Raw genomic sequence first — 25,540 nt, 5'->3', positions numbered from 1 at the left:
GAGCTCTTTTTACCCAAAATCGGGTGTAACTTCGGAAAAATATAACTGAAGATCGGAGAAATCTCTCCCTCCCCACCCCCCAAGCAGCTAGTGGAAAGATGGCAGAGGGTGATGGGTCAGTGTAAGTTAGAAAGCCCCAAATGGAACTGTTGATGACCTTCATCAAGGAAGAATTCCGCCAGCAGAGGAAGGAGCAGCAGGAGGATCGATCCAAAGCCATCAAAGGGGCAGTAGCATCCCTGAAGGGCTCGATGGTGAGAGTGGAAAAATGTCTGGAGGCTCAGCGGGTGCAGATCCGAGAGATCGAAAGTGCGAACAGTGATAGTGGTGGCAATGGAGAATACAGGTAGAGTGGGGGTTGGTGGGAGGGTTTTGTCTTTTCTGTTGGGTTGACAAATGGTAGCGGGGCTGAATAGTTTGTAAGGGGGCAGCAGTTTTTATTTTTGTTTGTTTTTGGGGAAGGTGACCTGTGGTTCGCGATGAGTCTTTGTTTGGGAGGGGGAGGTCAGCGGGGAACTTTCTTCATAGAACAAAGGGGTGGGGGGTCAGCAGGAGGACCCTTTGGACAGGAGTTGCCACGCTGGCAGGTAATGCTGGTGAACGGAAGTGAGATGGGGAGAACGCCAAGAGAGGTGGAGGGGGATGGTCTTTGCCCACCCGAGGAGTTTAAAAGCGGAGGTGGTCTATCTGCAAGAGATGTACCTCCTCGTGAAGGACCAGGTTCAGCTAAGAAAGGGATGGGTGGGACAGGTTTTCCACTCGGGGGTTTGATTCAAAGTCGCGGGAGGTTGCCATTTTGATGAGCAAGAAATTGGGGGTTTGTGAGAGCGAAGCAAGTGAGGGACCCAGATGGGAGAAATGTGAGTGGGGTATTCGAGGGGACACGGTGATACTGGTGAATGTATATGCACCGAATATTGGGGCAATGGAGGTTTTTGAGGGGGTTGCTGGCAGCAATTCTGCACTTGGCCACGCACCAGTTGATTATGGGAGATTTTACTTGTGTCCTAGAGCCGAGGGTAGAGAGATTGAGCCCTGGTCAATGGGTAGGATAAGAATGGCTGAGGAGCTGGCCGGTTTATGGAAAAGGTGGGTATGGTGGACCTGTGGCACTTCAAGAACCCAGGGGGAAGGGAGTATTTCTTTTTCTCACATATTTATAGGGTGTATTCAAGAATCTACATTTTTGCGGTGAGGGGAGAGATTTTGGTTGGGGTGAAGGGGGCAGAATATACGGGGATAGTAATCTTGGACCAAGCACCCTATTGGCTGGAGTTTCGGCTTGGATCGGGACAAGAGCAGCGGCCGGGGTGGAGGCTCGATTTGGGGTGGTTGGCAGATAAACGGTTTTGCAATAAAGTGCGGGGTGTGATTAAAGATTATGTAGAATTGAACCAAAAGGGAGAGGTGTCGGCGGCCAATTTTGAGAAGCATAAACGCGGTGGTCCGGGGTGAAATTATCACGTCGAAGGCATATGTGGATAGGGAAAGGAGGGAGGAATATGAAAGAGATAGTTGAGACAGATGGGGAGTACTCGTGGGCACCCACCACGGAGGGATTGACGAGGAGGAAAAAACTGCAGGAGCAATTTGATAGGTTGACAACAGGAAGAGCAGTAGGTTAGCTGTGTAGGGCAAGGTGGGTGCAGTATGAATACGGGAGAAGGCGAGTCGCATGTTAGCGCATCAGCTACGAAGGCAGGCCGCATCCAGGGAAATATTGAAGATACAGACTGGGGTACGGGCTAAACGAAGCGTTTAGCAATTATTATAAGAATCTGTAAAGGGCGGACCCCGGGGGGGTGAAGAGGGGGACATGGGACAGTTTTTAGACAAACTGGAGTTTCCACAACTGGAGGAAGAGAAGAGGCAGGCGCTAGAGGAGCCCTTGGGGCTGAGGGAGATTTTGGACAGTATAAGGGATATGAAGTCGGGTAAGGCCCTGAGGCCCGATGGTTACCCGGCAGAATTCTAGAAGGAGTTTACGACGGACCTGCCGTGACATCTCTTGGGGGCGTTTAATGAGGCGTTGAAGGGGTGCTGCCAGAGATGATCACATTTAATACCACAGAGGGGGAAAGACACATTGGAATGTGGGTCGTATAGGCCCACATTGCTGTTAAATATGGATGTGAAAGTGCTGGCTAAGTTGGTGACAGGATGGATGTGTCCCAGAAGTGGTTGCAGAGGACCAGATAGGTTTCGCAAAGGGCTAGCAGTTTAGGAGGCTGTTAATTGTGATTGAGCCAGTCGAGAGCCCAGGTACCGGAGGTAGTGGTATCCATGGACGCAGAGAAGGCATTGGAGTGGGTGGAGTGGCGGTACGTGTTTGAGGTCCTGGGAAGGTTCGGATTTGGGCTGAAGTTTGTGGCATGGCTGCGCCTGAAATACATGGCACCGAAGGAGAGTGTGCGGACCAACGACATGGACTCACAAAACATTGAATTGCACTGGGGAACAAGGCACGGGTGTCCGCTGTCGTTTATGCTAGCGATAGAGCCTCTGCCAATGGCTCTTAGGAGGTCGGCAGAGTCGCAATGGATTACAAGGAGACAAAGGGAGCACCGGGTGGGTGTCACTATACGCAGACGACCTATTATTGTATGTTTCGGACCCACCGGAGAGCTTAGAGAGGATCATGGGCCTGTTGGGGAGGTCGGATACAAGCTAAATGTAGGGAGGAGTGAGGTGTTCCCGGTGAACTAATTGGGTCGGCGAGCCAATCTACAGGGGTTGCCATTCAATGTGGCCAGAGACAGATTTAGATACCTGGTGATTCAGTCGGCAAGGGAATGGGCGATGCTTCATGAATGGAATCTAACAAAGCTGGTGGAGGAGGTTCAGGAGGATTTGAAGAGCTGGGACGCATTGCACTTGACTCTGGCATCGAGGTGAAGATGAACATTCTGCTGAGGTTCCTGTTCATATTCCAGACACTTGCGATCTTTGTACAGAAGGCCTTCGTTCAAATACTGGATATGATTATGTCAATACTTTTTATGGGCAGCGAAGGTGCCACGAGTTAAGAGGACCCTGTTACAGAGACCGAGGTAGAAGGGAAGGTTGGCATTGCTGAACCTGCTCCACTATTACTGTGCGGCGAATGTGGAGAAGGTGAGGCAGTGGTGGGAAGGAGAGAGGCAGAATGGTTTAGGATGGGGGAAGAATTCCATAGGGGGTCCAGCTTGAAGGCTATTGTGATGGCAGCATAACCAATGACACGAAGGAAATACGCGGAGAGTCTGGTGATGCAATCCACAGTAAAGGATGGAATCAGCGGAGGAGGCATTTTGAGGATAGAAGGGATGCTGGTGCCGCTGTGCAAAAACCACGCTTTTGAGCCAGGGGGAATAGATGGGTATGTATAGGAAGTGTGGCTTGTTAAGGTGAGGGGCCTGTATCTGGAAGCTGGGTTTGCCAGTATAGTGGAACTGAAGGAAAGGATAGAGCTCCCGAGAGAGAGTTCAGGTACCTGCAGGTAAGGGACTTTGTGTGGAACGTTTGGAAAGAGTTCCCCAGGTTGCCGAGGTACACAGTGTTGGAGCGACTGCTACTTCCTGATGTGGAAGGGATGGGCAAGAGCGGAGACATGTACAGGTGGCTGGGAAGCAAGGAGGTGAGCAGGTGGTGAAGATTAAGGAGAAGAGGGAGCTGGAAGGGGTGATAAACTTGGGAGTATGGGGTGAGGCACTACAAAGTGTAAATGCGAGTTTGTGCGCAAGGATGACCTCGTACAGTTCAAGTTGGTACACGGTGCATAAAACTCTGACAAGAATGAGTGGGTACTTCCAGGGAGTGCAGCCGAGTGTAAGACGTGTGGGCGGGATGAGCGAATCACACATGTTCTGGGGCTGCGGAAAGCTGGAGAAATTCTGGGCAGGAGTGGACGCGGCTCTAACAAGGATAATGGGGGAAAGAGGTTGAGCCGGACCCTTTGCCGATATTTGGGATATCTGAGAAGCCGGAGATGCACGGGTAGCATTGTGGATAGCACAATTGCTTCACAGCTGCAGGGTCCCAGGTTCAATTCCGGCTTGGGTCACTGTCTGTGCGGAGTCTGCACATCCTCTCTGTGTGTGTGTGGGTTTCCTCCGGGTGCTCCGGTTTCCTCCCACAATCCAAAGATGTGCAGGTTCGGTGGATTGGTCATGATAAATTGCCCTTCGTGTCCAAAATTGCCCTTCGTGTTGGGTGGGGTTGCTGGGTTATGGGGAGAGGGTGGAGGTGTTGACCTTGGGTCGGGTGCTCTTTCCAAGAGCCGAATGACCTGCACTGTAGATTCTATGATGATGGAGGGGAGGAAGGCCGAAGTTGTGGCCTTCGCCTCTCTGATTGCCCGGCGAAGAATTTTGTTGCAGTAGCGGTCAGCAACGCCATCGGGGGTGGTGGCCTGGCTGAGGGACTTGTATATGGCTTTCTTTGGCTGGAAAAGGTCAAATACAAATTAAGAGGGCAGCATGGTGGCGCAGTGGGTAGCACTGCAGCCTCGCGGTGTGAGGTGCCAGGTTCGATCCCGGCTCTGGGTCACTGTCCGAGTGGAGTTTGCACATTCTCCCCGTGTTTGCGTGGGTTTCGCCCCCACAACCCAAAGATGTGCAGGGTAGGTGGATTGGCCATGCTGAATTGCCCCTTAATTGGAAAAATGAATTGCGTACTCTAAATTTTTTATTTTTTTTATAAGTACAAATTGAAGGGTTCAGCGGAGGGCTTCGAGGCAATGTTTGTGGCCATGTTTGAGGAGCCGTTTGTCGCAGGAAGGGGTGGAGGAGCGGAAGAAGGGGGTGAAAAAGGAAAACAATTATACAAACTGTACAGTTGTGTGTTCGGGAGTTTGCTCCCCGAACGGTTTTTATGTTTTGTAACCTTTTATTTAAATTTGGAATAAAATACATTTTTTAAACCAGGAATTCACTTTCAATCTGGAATTGAAATCTAATCTCGGTAACTGTCCATGTAATTGTAATTGATTTTCATAAAAACCCATCTGGTTCACTAATGTCTTTTTGGAGAAGACATCTGCCATCCTTTTATGGACTGGTCTATGTATGACTCCAGACTGACGCTTACAACAAATGCTGACCTTGCCAGTGACGCCCACATCACATGAAAGAAGAAACAAATGCTCACCTGTCTGGAGAGTCATCAGTTCTAGTTTAGATTTGTCCTTAATTGAAATTTAAAAGAAAAAGACTTAAAATAAGGGCGGCAGGGTGGCACAATGGTTAGCACTGCTGCCTCATAGCGCTGAGGACCCGGGTTTGATCTGCGTGGGTCTCACCATGACCACCCAAAAGATATGCAAGGTTGGTGGATTGGCTACACTAATTGGAATTTTTTTCAAAAAGACTTTGAATGTTTGGATAACGAAGATTGCCACACGAGAATAACTTTGGATCTCCAATTTTTGAAGACAGCCATCTTGAAGCCAGTTTAATGTTCTAGGCCGCTATCTCGCTCTTCCTTTCTCCATCACCTTGCTCCCCATCCCAAGAAGTAGATTTTGTGCCCAAAGCAAAGAAAGGATAAAATCGAGAGTTTGAATTTTAAAATGTGTGCAGCCTGAGATACTATTTTCGTACACGGATACAAGTCAACTGCCTTTCTGTTTTTATGATTCATAGTTCTTGAATATATATTTTTAAAATGGAAATATATGCAGGGCTATTGGAATGGAACAGGAGAATGGGACGTGTTGGATAGCTCTTGCGAAAGAACTGGCGCAGGCATGATGGGCTAAATAGCCTCCTTCTGCGCTGTCTGATTTTATGAAAGTGGGGGCCATAATATAACACATTTGCCCATTACCATGCCCTCTAGGAATGAGCGACAATCATTTATTTCCCCTGTCACTAACTTCAGCAGAATAACAGGCTTTTTACTTGGTGCTTCCCTCACAGCAGTGGAGACTGCCCAATGAGGGAATTTAATGTTTTCATAGAATCATAGAATTTGCAGTTTAAAAGAAGGCCATTCAGCCCATCGAGTCTGCACCGGCCCTTGGAAAGAGCACTCTAGTCAAGCCCACGCCTCCACCCTATCCCCGTAACCCCCAGTTAACCTTTTTTTTTTTGGACACGAAGGACAATTTAGCATGACCAATCCACCTAACCTGCACATCTTTGCACTGGGAGGAAATCGGAGCACCCGGAGGAAACCCACGCAGACACGGGGAGAACGTGCAGACACTCTGCACAGACAGTGACCCAAGCCGGGAATCGAACCTGGGACCCTGGAGCTGTGAAGCAACAGTGTTAACCACATGCTGTGCCTCACTGATCCTCTGTACCTTGCTATCGAAGCTATTCACTCACTATTGTCCAGTAATGGGAATGAACAAAATTAGATGTCTAGCTAAAATGGAAGTAAATACAGGATTGGAAAAGTAAATAGATTTAAATTGCAATGTATTTAATCAGCACCCCCACGGGAAAAGTTAGTTTAAATATTTTTTTAATCAAGTGTGGACCATTAGTGTTTGCTCCGTATTACGTTTTGCTATTTCTCATCTGCTTTATTATAGTTCTTGCTTGAGAACAACCGAATGGTCAACATATTCACTGATCTCTATTACCTGACATTTGTCCAAGAGTTGAATAAAATGTTACAAGGCTGGCAACCAAGTTTGCTTCCAAATGGTAAGTTGTTGAGATTTCCTACCATTTTTAAACATTGCATGTGTCCACCCATATGCATTCATACCCATGTTGGAGGAGAATAACCAATTTGAGGGTGCCCGTAGTACATTAATCTCTGGTGGAAATTGGAAGTACATCGTTCCTGATGAGCCCTAGCCAAAATATGCCCGTGGTCTCTTATTCGAGCACGGGCATGTTTTTTAAAAAAATGTGTGCAGGAGTAGGCCATTTGGCCCCATTAACCTTCACTGCCATTCAATAAGATCATGGCTGATCTGACTGTGGTCTTAATGCCACTCTCCTGCCTACCGCCCATGATTCCCTTGTAGATCAAAAACCTGTCCAACTTAACCTGGAATAGATTCCGTGATCCAGCATACATTACTCTGAGTGTTGGGCATCCCAAAGATGAATTTTGGATACTTATTGACCTGCTATTTCCTGGCTTTGTTAGATTTCTAGCATCTGAAACACATTCCTTCATTAGGAATAATGTTCTGATTAACTGTCACAGACCTGTTCTCTGCAGATGCTGACCTTATGAATATTTCCAATATTTTGTGTTTTTATTTCATATGTGAATAATGTTCTAGTCTCTGTTCCTGGGTATTTGTTATTGGTGTTTGTAGTTTCCTCCTATTTCCCTTTTGGTTGGATTATTAAATACAATGTATTCTTTTGTTTTGCACAATGCAAGGACTGATCAGTCCATGGCGATGGAGAGGGAGTAGTAAGCTAATGACTTTTGTCTGTGTCCCCATGATATAGTTTGTATCATTTCTGGGGGGCACGGTGGTGCAGTGGTTAACACTGCGTCCTACGGCACTGATGACCTGGGTTCGATCCCGGCCCGGGTCACTATTTGTGTGGAGTTTGCGCGTTCTCCCCGTGTCTGCGTGTGTTTCACCCCCACATACCAAAGATTAGTTGGATTGATTGGCCACACTAAATTGGCACTTAATTGAAAAAAATAATAATTGGGCACTTTTTATTAAAAAAAGGTTTGTATCATTTCTGTATTTGTGTCCTCCTCTCTCATCCCCCTCCCATATATAGACTTTCATGAGAATAGCAGTTGTTTATTATGTGTATTTTTAAAAATCCCTTACAAATTGTAGTCCTGCAGTTGTCCAAATTATTACTTTTATTAGTTCGGAAACAAGTCTTGGCAGCCTTCATGACCAGGGGTTCACTGTAACTGACCCTGACCCTTTTCCTCACCCGTTGTCTATGCACATTGACGAGTGAGAATAGAATTCCTACAGTGCAGAAGGAGGCCATTCAGCCCATCGAGTCTGCACCGACTCTGTGAAAGAACACCCTACCTAGGCCCACTATCCCACCCTATCCCCATAACCCCACCCAACCTGAACATCTTTTGGATACTAGGGGGCAATTTTATCATGACCAATCCACCTAACCTGCACATCTTTGGATTGTGGGAGGAAACCGGCGCACCCGGAGGAAACCCACGCAGACGGGGAAGAAAATGCAAACTCCACACAGACTGTGACCCATGGCCGGAATTGGACCCGGGTCCCCTGGCACTGTGAGAACTCGGGTTGATTTTCATCTCCACCATGCGTTATCCCATAGAGTGCTGAAGGCAATTCTACCATGGTACTTTGAATAGTTTCAAATAAAAGTACAGTGGGGCAAATTAAAAAGCTTCATAAAATGCTTGGGGGGGGGATTTGATGAGTATGATCATTAACATTGTGACATTGTTTCCTCTTAGGTTTAATATTCTCCCGGGTCGAGGAAGAGCATCTCTGGGAATGTAAGCAACTGGGAGTATACTCGCCCTTCGTTCTACTGAACACACTCATGTTCTTTAACACAAAGTATTTTGGACTGAAGTGTGTAGAAGAGCACATGCGACTGTCCTTCATTAATGTTGTTCGACAGTCCAGAAAGTGCACAACACCCAGAGGAACCACAAAGCTTGTCAGCATTCGATATTACATGCCTGCTAATTACAAAAAGGGAAGGGATCAAAGTGAGTATTGTCGAGACTGATGCATTTGACAGGGTAAATGAAAAGAAAAAGAAACCAAAGAATAATCAGAAATTTGGGTCCTTTGCATTCTGCAAGGGCATGTAAAGTTATACAGTAATGCAAGTAACACCAGTCTAGCACCCAGTAATCTCTAGACTATTTTTTAAATTTGGGTTTGCTCCTTGTGGCCCGCATATAGCGACTGGCACTCATAAATGCTCAGACCTGAAGAATGATGACCAGAACAAGTGTGATTGCTCTCTGTTGAAATGTACTGGAGTCAAAGCTTGTGGAAAGGAATGAGACAGAATTTCTGTACATTCGAGTTGTCCATGTATTCCCTTGCTCTCGATGAATTCCCTTGCTGTTGTTGAATATGACAGGAAATCCGAATTGTCAACTCTGGTTGATTGTATTCCCAAAGGTTTCATTTCATGGCCTTCCGTCTCAAATTACCCCAACCCCCACACTCCAATCATTAGTTCATCCTCCAGGTGCAGTGCCATACCATGCCAATTGGAAAGGGAACAATTTTTTTGATGTCTAATTGGATTAAGCTTGACTGTTATTCGCACAACAATTTCCCCAATCTGACAATCTTTTGGTTAATAAGTGAAAGTTTGTGAAGAAAATTAAAAAGCAAAAAAAAGTATGCAATTTTTATGGACTTATGATTTTTCCACTGGGTTTTTAAACTTGCAATAATGACCTGAAGATTAAACTTTAATTCCTGCTGACTCTAAGGTAGTCCTGGAGGATTCGCAACCCTACTCAGAACCTGTACCTATAAGTGAGTCTGTTCAGGCGGCATGGTGGCTCAGTGGTTAGCACTACTGCCTCATGGCACTGAGGACCTGGGTGCGATCTCGGCCCCAGGTCACTGTCCGTATGGAGTTTGCATATTCTCACCATGTCTGAGTGGGTCTCACTCCCACAACCCAAAGATTGCAGGATAGGTGAATTGACCACGCTAATTGTCCGTTGATTGGGGGGGGGGGGGGGGGGGGGGGGAATAATTGGGTACTCTAAATTTAATAAAAATAAGTGAGTCGGTTCATTTTTTTCCCAACCAGATACTAGGATAAACAGCACAGACTTTATTTCTGATCATGATCCATATTAGCAAATCTGGGATAATTTGGAGTAATTATCTGTTTATTGGTTAGGTCCTCTTATTTTCCTGTGCAACTTTTCCTCTTCCCTTAAGGGAAAACTGCTAACCCCTGCACCAGTTTCAAATAAAACATTTCCCCATCCCCCACGCTGCTGTGCTCCTATTTTTAAATCTTTCTCTTCTATTTATAACCCGAGTGCAGCAGAATAAACAAGTCATGATTGCGAGTGACCCTTTACTCGAAGTAGTTCCTGTTTTGGATTTAAAAGATGACTCACTTCCCTCAGTTCCCCAGCCGGCCATCCCCTTCCAAATTGCTATTCGATATGCATTAATTGGTGCACTGTGATGTAAGCCGAGAAGGTCCCAAGTTTGATTCCTGGACTGTACTTGGTTAACTGTCCTTCGCATGCTAGTAATTGGAATGCTAAAGAAGATTTCTGCTTCCTTCGGTCATTAAGGGAGATTCCTACTTGTGATCCCAAGGCAGTTACCTATGTCGGCATTGGGTCTGCCAGGACAGTATTTTGGGTGCACGAGTAGGCCATTTTTGCTATACAGTAAGATCATAGCTGATCTGTAACTTATTCTGTGTACCTTATCCCAAGTTTCTGAGCAGAAATGTTCATCAACATTAGATATGAAATTTACAATTTACTGAGCATCAATTGCCATTTGTGGAGAAAGTTCTAAACTTCTAACACCTTTTGTGTATCGAAGAGTTTTCTAATTTCACCCTTGAAAGGTCTGGCTTTAATTTTAAGACTATGCACCTGGTGCGAGATGACCAAACAGGCAGAAATATCTACCGTATCTGCTCCCACCTTAGTATCGTGAAAACTTTGATCAAAGCATTCCTCAAATTTCTAAATACCAGGGAATATAACGGGTTGATTTAATCTCTGCACATAATTTAACCTTTGGGGCACAAGTGTCATTCTGGTAAATTGATACTGACCTCCCTCACTCCAAGGCCAGTATATCTTGCCTAAGGTGTGCTAACCTAAACTTCTCACGGTATTCCAGGTGTGGTCTAACTGGGTTTTGTATAGCCGTAGCATGACTTCCAAGCCCTTGTTTTCTGGTGATCTAGATCAGTGTTGTCCAACACGCTTGCCACATGTGGCAAATCAACACAGGCATGATGAATTCATGCTCTAATTTACTTGTGTTTTTTCCCACATTTCAAACATGGGTGAGTTTGTTATCCGAAACAATAATGTAAACCTGAGACTGATGATCAAAAGGCCGACATTTCAGTGAAAGTAAATTCCACGTGAATGAGAGTTGGAATTTGAGGTTGTAAAAAAGAATGATACATCACTGTGCATGATATTTGAAACAAGATTGTCAGTTTGAAAAATAATTTCCAAAGTGCGCACAATGAATTTGATGGGACGTTTCCTCTTGTGGCCAAAATAGAGTCACCAAAATTGCTAATCTGAAGTCTAATTTCAAACAGTAACAGAATTTGAAACAATTACTTCATCTGAACTGGTTACAAAGCAGCATGGATTCTGGCTTGGTCAAAAAAACCAACCATATTTAAATGGAGATTTGGTGAACATCATCAGCCTGTCCAATTATGGAAATGTGGCTCAAACATTATGGTAAAAAAACATGACATCATGCAAAAGGTTTAAAATGTGCTGCTGAGTCACCAGATAGTTCATCAGTTGAGATTTGATGCAAAATCCTGTCGCCCAACCATTTCCTCAGAATTGTGTGTTGCTTTTGGTGGCATTGGATGAGTCATCCGAGATGCCATGTAGCCTTGTTTTCTGGATTCATTTTAAGTCCAAAGATTCTCATTGACAAAGAAATCCTGGCAATTTGTGGGCCTAAAGGTTGCACTCAGTGCTTTGCTGTTCTTGGTGCTTTCAAAGACGTTGTGGAAACGTTGAAGAAGTTAGCTCTAGTTATGATATATGGCGCATCTGCAGTGAATTGAGCAAGTCTGGATCTTGGCTGCGAATGGTCCCAATGGAGATGATTTGGTCATGTTTCACTGCATTTTGTACCCAGAAAATCTCTTGTGCTCAAAATGATAGGGAAGGCATGCAGAAAGATTTAATGAATGCGGTTGATAAAATGGTTTTGTTCGCAACAGCACTCTAAACCAACAACAGTTTGTGGAGTTGTTGGAAGAAGTGGAGTCCGATTTCACAAAAATCTTCTATTTTGAGAATGTACAGTGGCTGAGCCATGGAAGATCTTGCAATTATTTAATGCGTTAGTCACTCCAATGCAAAACTTTCTTGCTGAGAATGAAAAGTTGGCAATTTGCTGATTGCAGATGAAGCATAACCACCCACTTGAATGAACTGAGCCTGAAACTTCAAGGAAAGGGCAGACAGATGTTTGACTTGGCACAGTATGCGCAAGAGTTTCAGTCAAAATTATGGGTGGCACAGTGGTTAGCATTGCTGCCTCACAATATCAGGGACCCAGGTTCAATTCTAGCCTTTGGTGGAGCTTGTACGTGGGTTTTGTCCAGGTGTTCTGGTTTCCTCCTCATGTCCAGGGATGTGCTGGTTGGGTGGATTGGCCATGCTAAAATTGCCCCATATTCAAAAGGATAGGTTGGGTTACGGGAATAGGGTGGGGACATGGGCCAAGGTAGGGTGTCCTTTCAGAGCGTCGGTGCAGACTCAATGGGCCAAATGGCTGCCTCCTGTACTGTAGGGATTCTATGAAAATTTTAACATTTGCAGCACACATGGGGAGTGAGGATTTCACATACTTTTCCTGCAGCGGGGAAGATGCTTGTTTTTGATCGGCCAGGTTATCTGAACTGGTTGGAGAATTAACGCTTCTCTGATCATTGAAAGTTTTGGCCTTGCCTTTCGGTTAATTTCATTTTAACGTCTACATTTCTTGACTATCTCGAGGGCTCACAAGTGTGCCCTTCCCCTGCCAGCTGCAACTTTGAAGTGCATTTGCTTTCGCTCCAAAGACAAATCAATCATCAGCCAAAAGATGAAACTATCTCGATGCTGTGGTGTTGGAGTTTGTGGTTCTTTACTCCGGCATTGCAAAGCTATTTTCAATGTCCACTTTAATTTGTCTCTAAGAGTCCACTTTTCTTGTAGGAGCTTCCATGAAGCTGAAGCTTCAACTGCAGATACTAGATGTAAATCTGGCGGCCAAGTTGGATTGCTCAGTTTATTAAAGGTTTCTGCCCAATTTCAGGACCTTGGTGAAAGGAAAAGATTGTAAAGTGTTACACTGAACATTTACATTTGCAGTAATAAATTTGGTATTGAGCTATTATGCTACAGCTACTTTGTTGATGCATACTGCTGCTGATGCTTTTTGAGACAATAATAATTACCATATTTTCCTGTGTATTGATCTTGATTTCTGTCAGTTTAAAACCTCTAATTTCAAAGGATCGCGCATTTGTTTTTATTCATGTTCTGCACCTTGGCTAAAATGGTGACCTGATCAACAAAAGTTGGGCAAGCATTAAAATCTTATTGGATCCAGAGCTCTTCTGTTCCAGATACAACGGCCAACTTCCCATTAGGCTCTTTGATTTTCTGTACCTGTTCATGACATGTGGGCAACAAACTGTTTTTTGGATCTCCATGACAATTTATACATATTAGAGGAGCGTGCTTATTGGTTGGCAAGTGGACTATGATTGATGGAGGTGTTGCCATGAAGAATGCACCAGGGAATAGTTAATTGCCAAGCTTTGTTTAAATTCAAACCAGGCAGGTCAACGCTAATTGATCAAGGCATTGTTATGGCGAATAAACCAGGGAATGCATATCCCTCAAACTTTTGTTTAGTTGAAAAAGGCACGGTGTGTGGACATGCTCTTTCTGTCAGTGAAGGACAGGGCCATGTGTGTGAATATGTGTAGCTTCCAGCACACTTAAGTGAGCCAAATTGGTTGTCAGTGTAATTTTTAGCGCAATCAGGATTATGTAGTGAGTGCTGTGCAATCACAGAATTACATCTAATGTTGGACACTTTTTGCATTTTTGCCAACGCAGGCTTGGGTAACTGTTGCAAGCAACTGAAGGGATGTGCTGTTTGATCTGATCCACCAACCGTTGATTGACGAGGGAAAAACTAGAGTATGAGAGAAAGCTAGTTAGTAATATAAAGACCAAGGAAGAGTTTCTACAGATTATTTAATAAGAAAAGAGTTAAGTGAGTGTTGGTTCTATCGAAAGTGTGTCTGGGGAATTGATTTTTTTTTAAATTTAGAGTACGCAATTCATTTTTCCAATTAAGGGGCAATTTAACGTGGCCAATCCACCTAGCCTGCATATCTTTGGGTTGTGGGGGTGAAACCCACACACACACGGGGAGAATGTGCAAACTCCACACGGGCAGTGACCCAGATCGAACCTGGGACCTCGGCGCCGTGAGGCAGCAGGACTAACCCACTGTACCACCATGCTGCCCTGTCTGGGGAATTGATAACGGAAAGCAGGGCTATGGCACACGCAAGATCCCTGAAATAGCAGTAAATCAGGAAATGGAAATGAAAGGAACTCAGGAAAATTACAATCACCAGGGAAGTGATATTGTGCAAATTATTTAGTCAGTGGGCTGACAAATCCCTGGGTCCAGATGGACTTCACCCATGGGTCTTGAAACAAGTGACTAATGAGGTGGTAGATACATTGGTTTTAATTTTCCTAAATTCGGGGGAAATTCCATTAGATTGGAAGATAGCAAAAAGGGAGACCAGAAGCAAGAAACTATAGGCCAATTAGCTTAATATCTGTCATAGGGAAAATGTTAGAAGCCATTATCAAATATGTTACAGAAGGGCACTTGGAAAAATTCAAGGCAATCAAGCAGAGTCAGCATGGTTTTGTGAAAGTGAAATGTTTCACCTATTGAAGTTCTTTGAAGGAGTTACATGTGCTGTGGATAAAAGGGAACTGGTATATGTACCATATATGGATTTCCAGAAGGCATTTTATAAGGTGCCACATTAAAAGGTATTGTGGAAAATAAAAGCTCATGGTGTAGGGGAAAATATTTTGGGGTAGATTGAAGATTGGCTAGCTAATAGGAAGCAGAGTTGGCACAGATGGGTCTTTTTCTGGTTGGCAGGATATGATTACTGGTGAGCAAAAGGGATGAGAGCTTGGACCTCAATTCTTGACGATTTATATAAGTTTCTTGGATGAAGGTACGGTCGCTGAATTTGCTGATAAAACAAAGATTGGTAGAAAAGTAAATTGTGAAGAGGGTATAAGGAGTTGATTTTGATTTGATTTATTTATTGTCACGTACCGAAGTACAGCGAAAAGTATTTTTCTGCGGCCAAGGAAACGCACAGTATGTACACAGTGGTCACCAAAAATAGTAGATAGTTACAGTGAACGTGGAAAAAGTACATGGTACATCAACACTAAGTAATTAGTTACAATATGGAACAGGGCAAAATAGCAATGCAAATACGCCATAAACAAGAGCAGCATAGAGTGTTGTGAATAGTGTCTTATAGGGAACAGATCAGTCTGAGGGAGAGTCGTTGAGGAGTCTGGTAACTGTGGGGAAGAAGCTGTTCCCAAGTCTGGATGTTCGGATCTTCAGACTTCTGTATCTTCTGTCTGATAGAAGGGTCTGGAAGAGGGTAAAGCCTGGATGTGAGGGGTCACTGATAAATGCTGTCTGCCTTCCTGAGACAGCGGGAGGTGTAGACAGAATCAATGGGAGGGTGGCAAACTTGTGTAATCCGTTGGGCTGAGTTCACCACACTCTGCGATCGTGGGTCGAGCAGTTGCCAAACCAAGCTGTGTTGCAGCCTGATAGGATGCTCTCTATGGCACATCTGTAGAAGATTGAGAGAGTCGATGCAGACATGCCAAATTTCTTTAGCTTCCATAGGAAGTAGAGACGTTGTTGGGCTTTCTTAACTGTTGCATCAACGTGAGTACACCAGGACAGTCTGTTTGTGATGGTGACCCCCAGGAACCTAAAGCTATCGAACATTTCCACTTCGGAGCCATTGATGTAGACGGGCGTGAGTCATAGTACGTTTCCTGAAGTCCATTATCAGTTCCTTGATTTTGCTGACATTGAGAGGGAGGTTGTTTTCGGTACACTATGCAACCAAGTGATCCATCTCCCTTCTGTAGTCTGACTCGTCATTATTTGATTACGACCCACCGCAGTCGTATCATCTGCAAACTTATAGATAGAATTGGAGTCAAATATTGCCACACGGTCGTGTGTGTGTACAGGGAGTACAGTAGAGGACTGAGCGCCCAACCTTGTGGGGTCCTAATGTTGAGGACTATTGTGGAGGAGGTGCTGTTAACCTATCCTGGCAGATTGCGGTCTGTTGGTGAGGAAGTCAAGTTGGTGTGGAAGGGAGGCGTCAAGTCCAAAATTGCAGAGTTTGGTTATTAGTTTTATCAGGATAAAGGTGGAGCTGTAATCGATGAATAATTGTAGGTGTCCTTGTTGCTGAGGTTTTTGAGTGTTGAATGTAGGGCCAGGGAGATAGCATTTTCTGTGGACCGGTTGCAACAATAGGCTACAAAGGGACATTTAGGTTAAGTAAGTGGGCAAAGAATTGGCAAATAGAGTCTAATGAGTCTAATCTAGGGGTTGGTTTAGCACAGGGCTAAATCGCTGGCTTTGAAAGCAGACCCAGGCAGGGCAGCAGCATGGTTCAATTCCCGTACCAGCCTCCCCGAACAGGCACCGGAATGTGGCGACTAGGGGCTTTTCACAGTAACTTCATTTGAAGCCTACTTGTGACAATAAGCATTTTTCATTTTTTTCATTTCATAATGTGGGCAAGTGTTATTTGTCGATTTTTTGACAGCAAGAATAAAAAAGCTTATCAAAATGGTGAGAGACTGCACAACTCTGGTGCAGATGAATGTGGGTGTCCTAGTGCATGAATTATAAAGGCTAGCATACAGGTACAACAAGTAATGAGGAAAACTGTAATCGTTTATTGTGAGGGAAATTAATTACAGAAGTAGGAAGGTTATGCTTCAGCTATACAGGGAATTGATGAGACCACATAATGAGTATTGTGTGCAATGTTGGTCACCTTATTTAAGGAAAGATGTAATCGTGTTGGAAACATTTCAGAAAAGGTTTACTGGACTAATACCAGAAATGGGTGGGTTGTCTTTTGAGGTAAGGTTAGACAGACTGGGCTTGTATCCACTGAAGTTTAGAAGAGTAAGAGGCGACTTGATTGAAACATACCAGACCCTGAGGGGTCTTGACAGGGTGGATGTGGAGAGGATGTTTCCTCTTGTTGCAGAATCTAGAAGTAGGGGTCACTTATTTAAGATGGAGATGAGAATTTAGAGTTGTGAGTCTCTGGAACTTTTCCTCAGAAGCTAATGGAAACAGAACTTTGGAATATTTTTAAGACAAAACTAGATAGATTCTTGATTAATGGGGTGAAAGGTTATTGGGGGCTAAGCAGGAATGTGGGGTGAAGTTACAATCATATCGTCCTTGATCTTGAATGGCGGAGCAGACTTGAGGGACCAAGTAGCCTGCTCCTGATTCATATGTACTTGATGCCTCAAGCTTGAATAAGCCACGACAAGTGCAGGAGGCAAGTAGCAGCACCTCCTTCACCCTTCTGCACTCACCAACCATTCTATTTACGCTGCTCTCCATTTGATGTTGTTTACTTCTACAGCTATTTTGAGCCATGCCAAATTATAAGTGTGTTCTCAATTTCCTGCTCACAATAATTAGCACCTATTCAAGCAATTTCTTTCAGCTGATTAACATTTAATTGCCATTGGTTTTGGCACCTTTGGCTGCTAGAACAACAGGGAGAAATTGGCCACATTCACTAATTCAGTGTACCATCCAGTGATTCCTGCTGGAAAGTCAGGACTGAGCTCAGCTGAAAGACTCCCAGGAAGGAATAGCGCGACTGTTCATTGTCTTGATTCAAATCTGAAGAGTGTTCATTTGGGAGCACTCATTTAGGAATGTTGATTGCTCCTGGTCTGTGAAATTGGAATTGAGGATGAGAAGGGACAAAAAGAAGTTTATTTTTTCCACATTTAATTTGTAAAAATGAGTTTATTTGCTAAAAGTTTCACACACCTTGCAGCATGAAGGTTAAAATGATTGCGCTTTTGATTTTTTAATTATTATGGTGTCCAATTACTTAAAGTTACTCCGAGCACTAATTAACAAATATTGTTCAGGAAAATCTGAACTGAAATTTTATAAAGATCATTTAAATTTCTGTACATGGCTCAGTTTTGTTCTCTGCTTTTTTGTTTCTAGGCAGCACGATGGGAAAGAGGAAACGTGAAGAGGAAGTTGCTGTTTTGGAGCAAAGAGAAAACCGAATGAATCCATTAAGATGCCCGGTGAAATTTTATGAGTTCTACCTCTCGAAATGGTGAGGCCATCAGTTCTTTCCTTCTCGTATTTTGAAACTTGCATTTTGGGGTAGATTTTTGTAATCATGGGCAACACGGTGGTGCAGTGGTTAGCACTGCTGTTTCACGGCGCCAAGGACCCGGATTCGATCCCAGCCCCGGGTCACTGACCGTGTGCGTTTGAACATTCTCCCCATGTCTGCATAGGTCTTGCCCCACAAACCAAAGATGTGCAGGTGGATTGGCTATGCTAAATTGCCACTTAATTGGAAATTGATTCTGAAAACTTTGCATTTGCAGCATTCAATATTTGGATCATTCAGTCAGTGACCAGGTATAACTTATTTTCATGCAGAATAGAAAGATTTCTCTATTTAATTCTGATCTGTTAAATGGTATTCAAAATGTTTTAATTAAAATTTTAAAAAATAATTTTGTAAACTCTGTTCTTGATGCTGTGGGGTGATGGTATGGGAATTCTCAAAGTGCGCTGTCTTGTCATCAAAATGGTGTTAGAAATATTGGACTACTTTTAAGGGAGATGGTGGCCTGGAATTAGACGGAGATTGGAAGATCTGAGATGGGGATCAGTGGAGATTGGAGGCCAGACAGGAGATCGGAAGGTTGCTTGTTGAGTCACTTGGCTCCTGGATTCTGCCATCCTCTCCCTTTTTTAACTGGGTTCCTGAGGCCTAAAAAAAACATCTGGCCAGGGTTAAGACATCAGTGGTGGTTCTGTATGTGAGGCATATAACCTTGTTATATAGTTGAATTGCCAAAATGTCTCCAAGGAGCAAATTGGTTGCTGCTATCCTTCACAACCTCCCTCATTCCAACTCCCTTAAAAATGAAATTGGCGCAGCAAGGTGGCACAGTGGTTAGCACTGCTCCCTCACGGCGCCAAGTACCCAGGTTCGATCCTGGCCTCGGGTCACTGTCTGTGTGGAGTTTGCACATTCTCCCCTTGTCTGCGTGGCTCTCATCCCCACAGCCAGGTGCAGGATAGGTGGATTGGCCACGCTAACTTGCCCCTTTAATTGGAAAAATTTTATAATTAATTTTTTGGAAGCGAAACTGAGGAAGTTGGGGTTAAGATTGAGATTTTTAATATCCCGTCCTACCCCTCATAGTTTTTGGAGGATAACATTTCCTCTCATTGATTCCACTTGCACTAATGCTAAACTGATTATTGTGCTTAATACAACTAATGCTTGTACCTTGGCATTTGTCTAATGCTATTTTAGTCTCCTATATTGTTTTTAGAAGAGAGAACAAAGACTTGCCCTGTTTTTATACGCCTTAAAAAAAGAACATGTCACTCTTTGATCTGCAAGTAAAACGGTACTCTGGAAACGTTGAGGAGAATTAAGAATGTCGCACACCCTGCTGATTGGCAGGGTTGTGAAGGACAAAGAATGAGCTCTGCTGATTTTGCCAGATAATGTAGAAGGAAGTATGTTATTGTGTCAGTTTCTGCTGCCTGAGAGTTGGGTATTAAGAAGCTACTGTTCACTTTATGGGATACCTTGCAAAACATTTAATTTTAAATCTCCATTTAAACCATTTCAATGTATATTCATAAGACTCCGAGCAGGCCATGGAATCACTGCAGTGCAGAAGGAGGCTATTCGGCCCATCGAGTCCACACCAACCCTCTAAAAGAGCACCAAGCCTAGACCTACTACCTGCGTTGTTTGGTAACCCCATAACTCCACCTAAACCCAGGGGCAATTCACTTAGCCCCAAAATCTTTCCACTGTGGGTGGAAACCAAAGCACCCGGAGGAAACAGACGCAGACACGGGCAGAGCATGCAAACTCCACACAGTCACCCGAGGTTGGAATCGAACCTGGGTCCCTGGCGCTCTGAGGCAGCAGTGCTCGCCACCAAGTAAAGCAAAGCTTTGAGCTTTAGAAATCTTGCATTTTGAGTGACCGTGTCCTTGAGCCGCACGGCGATGGGTTACTGGGACGCGGCGGATGGCGAGGAATGTCCCAGCAAAACCTGGGCGACCACACGGATCGGGGCCGGCATCGGCCTCGTTGGCTCAGCCTATCATATTGTTGCATTTCAACCTGCTAATGTTGTGGATGCCGTGCAGAGAGCAGCCAGTGGCACCTTCACTATGGCTGCACTTGGTGCAATCTTTGGAGTGACCACTTGCCTAACTGCGCAAATCCGAGGTACTGAAGATGATCCTTTAAATTATTTCATTGGAGTTTGTGCTTCAGGAATCATTCTCTGGGTGAGAGCTCACAGCTACATGACTGGTACCTCAGCCTGCCTTGGTCTTAGCGTAATTGCAGCTCTCACAAAGATGGGCAAGATGGAAGGTTGGCACATATCAGGACCTCCAAAACTTTGAAAAAAGCTCAAGCAGCACAACTGTAATATAGTGTATTCTGTCCAATAAAACAAATATAATTCGGGGGGAAGAAAAAGATATCTTGCATTTTATAATATTCCCTCAAATAGGAAAAGCAGCTTTGCGTACACATGACCTGGCACCAAAAAGGCTGCTAAACCTACTTTTTCACCATAATGGTTACTATCAAATAGGATTGACCTCCTTTTACTTCATATATTAGAGTAGAAATACATGGGTTGAATTTTAAAAAAAATGATATATTTAAAGTACCCAATTCATTTTTTGTTTCCGATTAAGGGGCAATTTAGCGTGACCAATTCACCTATCCCGCACATTTTTGAGTTGTGGGGGGTGAGACCCACACGGACATGGGGAGAATGTGCTATACACTGACCCGGGGCCGGGATCGAACCCAGGTCCTCGGTGCCATGAGGCAGCAGAGCTAACCACTTTACCATTGTGCAGCCAATGGGCTTAATTTTTAAATGACATTTTTATTCGCTATTAAAGGTCATATTATCTTAAGTTAAAGTCTTTGCCAAACATTTTCATCATATGGTGATGACTATAAAGCAACAAGCTGCATGAAGATGACGTTATTATAAAAATAATGCACCTCTCTGTGGTCCTGTGCCCTTTTTAGTCCCTGTGCCACCACAAAGATTAAAATGAATTGTTTTCTTGAAGACGATCCCCCTTTAAAGGAACCATGTTCTGCACTGAACGAACTGATTTATGTTGGTGTGGTTCCATTGTATCTCAATAAATGCCAATCTTGATTGAATGTGTGTGACTACAATCTGACCAGAGGAGACATCAAGTCCAATCTGATAACGGAATGTCTATGGATAGAGCTGGCAAATCAGTTGCTCACTGTTGACCACAGTTGCCTATGGGGCAGGACATCTAGATAATAAGCATATTTTATAGAAGTTATGGCAAAGTTTAGTTACACAGCAAATAATGTAATTTTCAAAATCTATTAGAAAAGATAATGTGCAAGCTGGTGACTACCACAGGTTCTCCCAAAAAAGATGAGTGATTTTTCGAGCAAAACGCACTAAATGGAGGAGAGCTCTGTACAAGTTGTGTAAAACCAATCGTAGTCTTACAGCATTGTTATCTTCAGGAAATTACTTAACCCCATAATGACCAGGAATAGAAATGTCAGTATATTCAGTCATATGTTTACATGCAAACATTTCCATCAGTGACGCAAAGCCTAATTGCAGTGACCTAATTGCAATGCAACAACAGTGAACTAACATGGGAATTAACTTTGCAGTGGTGATGCTTTTCTATGACTTAGTTACCACATAAGGAAACCCACCCTAAATGTGTCATCTGAAGTAAGGGATGAAGAGCTAAAAGCAAGGTGTTCCTAGCTGCTTCAAGAAGTGATAGAAAAAGAATTCTCACCGTGTTTGATAGCGGTATGGAACTCTGCGGAGGAGGTGAAAGCAGCATTTTCTGAACGATACTCTTCCATATTAATTCTTTTTGGTTTTGTTTTGTTCCAGTCCTGAGAGTATGAAGAACAGGAATGATGTTTTCTACTTGCAACCTGAGCGTTCCTGTGTGGCAGAGAGCCCCTTGTGGTACTCCGTTATTCCCATGGATCGGAGTATGTTGGAGAGCATGCTGAACAGAATTATGGCTGTGAAGGAAATCTATGACGACTATTCAAAGGATTCACTAGAAGATGATGACGTTGAAGGATGATGTGTAGTAGATGTTGTACAGAGTTCTGTTCTTTTATTAGAAAAACAATGGGTCATTATAGGCTGGCCCACTTGGTGCTGCGGGGGAAAAATTACTACACACCTACTTGCAGAGTCATGTGGCCCATTTGTGAGAGCAGAGACGGTTAGACTGTCACCATTGTTTTAGAGACAGTATCCCTTTTAGCTTGCGTACACTTGCTGACAATTGGGTGTACGTAACATTCTCTAGAGACCAAAAAAACATACTTTGAACCTAAAACTCCTGAAGTCAATAAGCAGTCAACTTTGTCTTTGCTCTGAATGGAACAGCTGAGATGAATAGCAGTATGCATGCTGATGCAATGGGAGAGACCTTAATTTAATTGCAGTGTTTGCTTTTAGAGTTGCTTAAGTGAACATCAATGTGGAATGGCAGATGCTGCCTTCCAGAACATTCCACCCGTTGCTCTCATTTGAGAAAAAGGAAAATGGTATTTGTGGGATTGGGGGTGGAGTGTGGGGTCACACCTTTTCTCTGTTGAGGCTACATGTCCCAAGAAATTGTTGCCATGCAGCCTTGTCCTAAGTTACTGCATTGCTCACAGATGATCAGGAAGATAATTTGAAGGCATGTGGTGGAGTCCTACCACTGAGACACATTTGGAATATGAACTCTGAAATATCCTTGCATTCAGTTATTACATTACAGATTTATTCTCAGCTGTCCCTGATGATGTTTGGAGGAGGAATGAGCAAGGAGGAATGTTTCCAAAGTGCATGGATAGCATTCAAAAAGTATATTTTTTTATAATTGATTTGGACGGTGAATACCACCTGTGAGGTACCTGTTTGTCTGAAGGGTGTTTTCTGCTCAATCTGCTGGGTCTTAATCGGGTTTGAGAGCTTGAGATGTTTGAGAAAACAATTTCTGAATAGCAGAGAAGAAACAAAAGAGCTTGAGCACCATAAATTGGCCCTTCTCCATAGTCCTTGTCTGCCCCTCTGCATGTTTGTTAATATCTGAATCTGCAAAAAGATTTTATTGTATTTTGTGTTTTTTTTATTACAAACTAAAAGGCTGTGAACATTTATAGGTGCTAGTTGATGTCCAGAATTGCCAGTGCAGAGGACCTTGAAATAGAGGGTGGGGGGTTGGGGGGGAAGACGGTTATCTGAAGAGTAATAATTTCTTGATCTGAATTTAAATTTAATTTTCAATAGAAATAACCCTTTGCCATTCCCTCACCTCATCCCGCAGTGCTGCTAATACTCTCAACTTGACCTGGAGAACTTTGTGACCAGCTAAATCCTCTTTCTTTAAGACCACAACAGGTGGATTAGAATTCAAAGCGAAGCTTAAAAGAAAAATCTCCGCAGCTCATGCAGATAACTAATGCACTGAAATGTTTTTGCGATTAAGGATTGATGGGGAGGGTTAAGGCGGGCAAAGATGTTGCTCCGTTATTGTGCACATGCTGTATCTTGGTACTGCCAGGTGGTTCAACTGAACTGTTGAGAAATTCAGTATTTGTAGAAACCAGGGAGAGAAGGGGATCAAAAAGGGGATACTGTCTCTTGTGTGTATTTCTCTAGTATATATGAATTTGTTTCAGTGAGCTAGATCAGTGTAAAACCAATCTGTTTTAAAATGGTAAATATCTGCACAGTATTCAGTTGGTAACCTGATGGTTTGCCAAGTTCTCTCACAGTTTAATTTTTTAAAGAAAATTTTAAAAGGTGCTTTTGCAAACTGGATGGACCTTACGTTGCAAGGGATTTACAAACTGCTGTATCACAATCACCAATAGTTAAAACTCCTATCAGAAGAAAGCAGTTGCGTGTCACTCAAATCATTTCAGAAAGTGTACTTTTTTTAATGTGATGTAACATTTAGGGGAAAAGGTATTTACATGTCCACAGTGAAGCATTTTTAGGGTATTTAGTGTAGGGACACTATAATGACCCTTTTTATATCTTCCTTATGTTGAACTGTAATCTGTGAAGAGCTATGTCTTCTCCGCTTAACGTGAAAGAATTCTTGGGAGATGGGTAATTTGAAACAATAAGGATCTTGAGATCTCATTACATAGAATGCTGTAATGCTTCCAAAGTGCTGTCTTTTGCCTTGGAAAAGGGATTAGAAGAGAGATGGTGGCCTAACTGTTCCAAATGGACCCTGTTAAATGGTATCTGCTTGTGGAAATGCAATTGTGTATTTATTAGATTCTTTCTAATAAGTAATATCCATAATAGCTGCATTGAACTGAGACTGAGTTTGGGTGTGCCCCATCCATCCATTAATGGGCATTGGTAGTCTTACTGTTCCCAAAATTAACCACACAGGTATCTGTCATTGTATAAATTGTTGACCAAAGCTGAACCATGATGTCATCTTATTTTATTGGAAAAAATTGTAGAAAAGTGGCTGAAAACATAAAGATAATTGTGTTCTCCCAGTTAATTTTTTGTCTATTGTGCATTCATTAGTTCTTTCTAGTCCGAGTTGTTTAGAATTCCAAAACTTGATGCTTGAATTTTTTTGTGATGAAAATGATTTTCTAAAAAAAAGATGTATTTTTGGGTTTGTAGCTGAAGGCATCAACGCAATGAGGGAATGTCTATAAAACTGCTTTTTCATATTTTCTGATTCTTCACCTCAATGTTCATGGGAGTATTGTTGAGCCATTGCAAGGAAGGGAAATTGCCCAAATCTTTTGTATGCTGCTTTTTTCCTACTCCCCATCTACACTGATAAACCAATTCGTTATACCAACTGTTTGAGATGGTTTGTTTCGGAAAGAATAACCGTGATCGTGGATAGTTTACATTTGTGTTGAAATAACTGTAGATGGCCAGTTTAGGCAGGTCCTGCAGAGATGAACAACAAAGTCTTTTGTTTACAGGGTGACTGATTACCTCTCTTGCAATATTTTAAAAGCATCTCGCCTCCTCTGCAGTGGAAAATCAAAAAAGTAACATTGCAGTCCTGTTGAATCTCAAACACGGCCACGAACATCCCCCACCTTGCCTCGAAGCCCTCCGCTGAACCCTTTCATTCGTATTTGATCTTTTCCAGCCGAAGAAAGTCATACAAGTCCTCCAGCCAGGCCGCCACCCCTTGTAGCGTTGCTGACCGCCACTCAATAGAATTCTTCACCGAGCAATCAAGAGAGACTATAGCCACAACATCAGCCTCCATCAGCTCCGGCTTCTGCTATATCCCAAATATCGCCACCAAAAGCTCCGGCTCAACATCCTCCCCCACTATCCTTGTTAGCACCACGGACACTCCCATCCAGAATCTCGCCAACTTTTCGCAGCGCCAGAACATGTGTATGATTCGCTGGTCCCCACCCACACTTCTCTC

At 43.5% G+C, this 25,540-nt stretch overlaps 1 protein-coding gene across 2 annotated transcripts in view; it reads left to right on the top strand.

Annotated features, from left to right (window-relative positions):
* LOC140421185 (zinc finger MYM-type protein 3-like) overlaps positions 1–24,634 on the top strand; it is a 157,998-nt gene extending 133,364 nt beyond the window's left edge. For both annotated transcript variants that reach the window (XM_072505687.1, XM_072505688.1), the window contains 4 exons: positions 6,521–6,635; positions 8,374–8,634; positions 18,005–18,122; positions 21,991–24,634. In XM_072505687.1, the coding sequence (XP_072361788.1) occupies positions 6,521–6,635; positions 8,374–8,634; positions 18,005–18,122; positions 21,991–22,192 (696 nt within the window). In that variant the 3' untranslated portion in view covers positions 22,193–24,634. The remainder of the gene's footprint in view (positions 1–6,520; positions 6,636–8,373; positions 8,635–18,004; positions 18,123–21,990) is intronic.
* Positions 24,635–25,540: the final 906 nt, after the last annotated feature.

The sequence above is a fragment of the Scyliorhinus torazame genome, chromosome 5, assembly GCF_047496885.1.
Source record: "Scyliorhinus torazame isolate Kashiwa2021f chromosome 5, sScyTor2.1, whole genome shotgun sequence".
Taxonomy (NCBI): domain Eukaryota; kingdom Metazoa; phylum Chordata; class Chondrichthyes; order Carcharhiniformes; family Scyliorhinidae; genus Scyliorhinus; species Scyliorhinus torazame.
The sequence above is the reverse complement of the archived record's forward strand: the minus strand, read 5'-3'. Positions and strand labels throughout refer to the sequence as shown.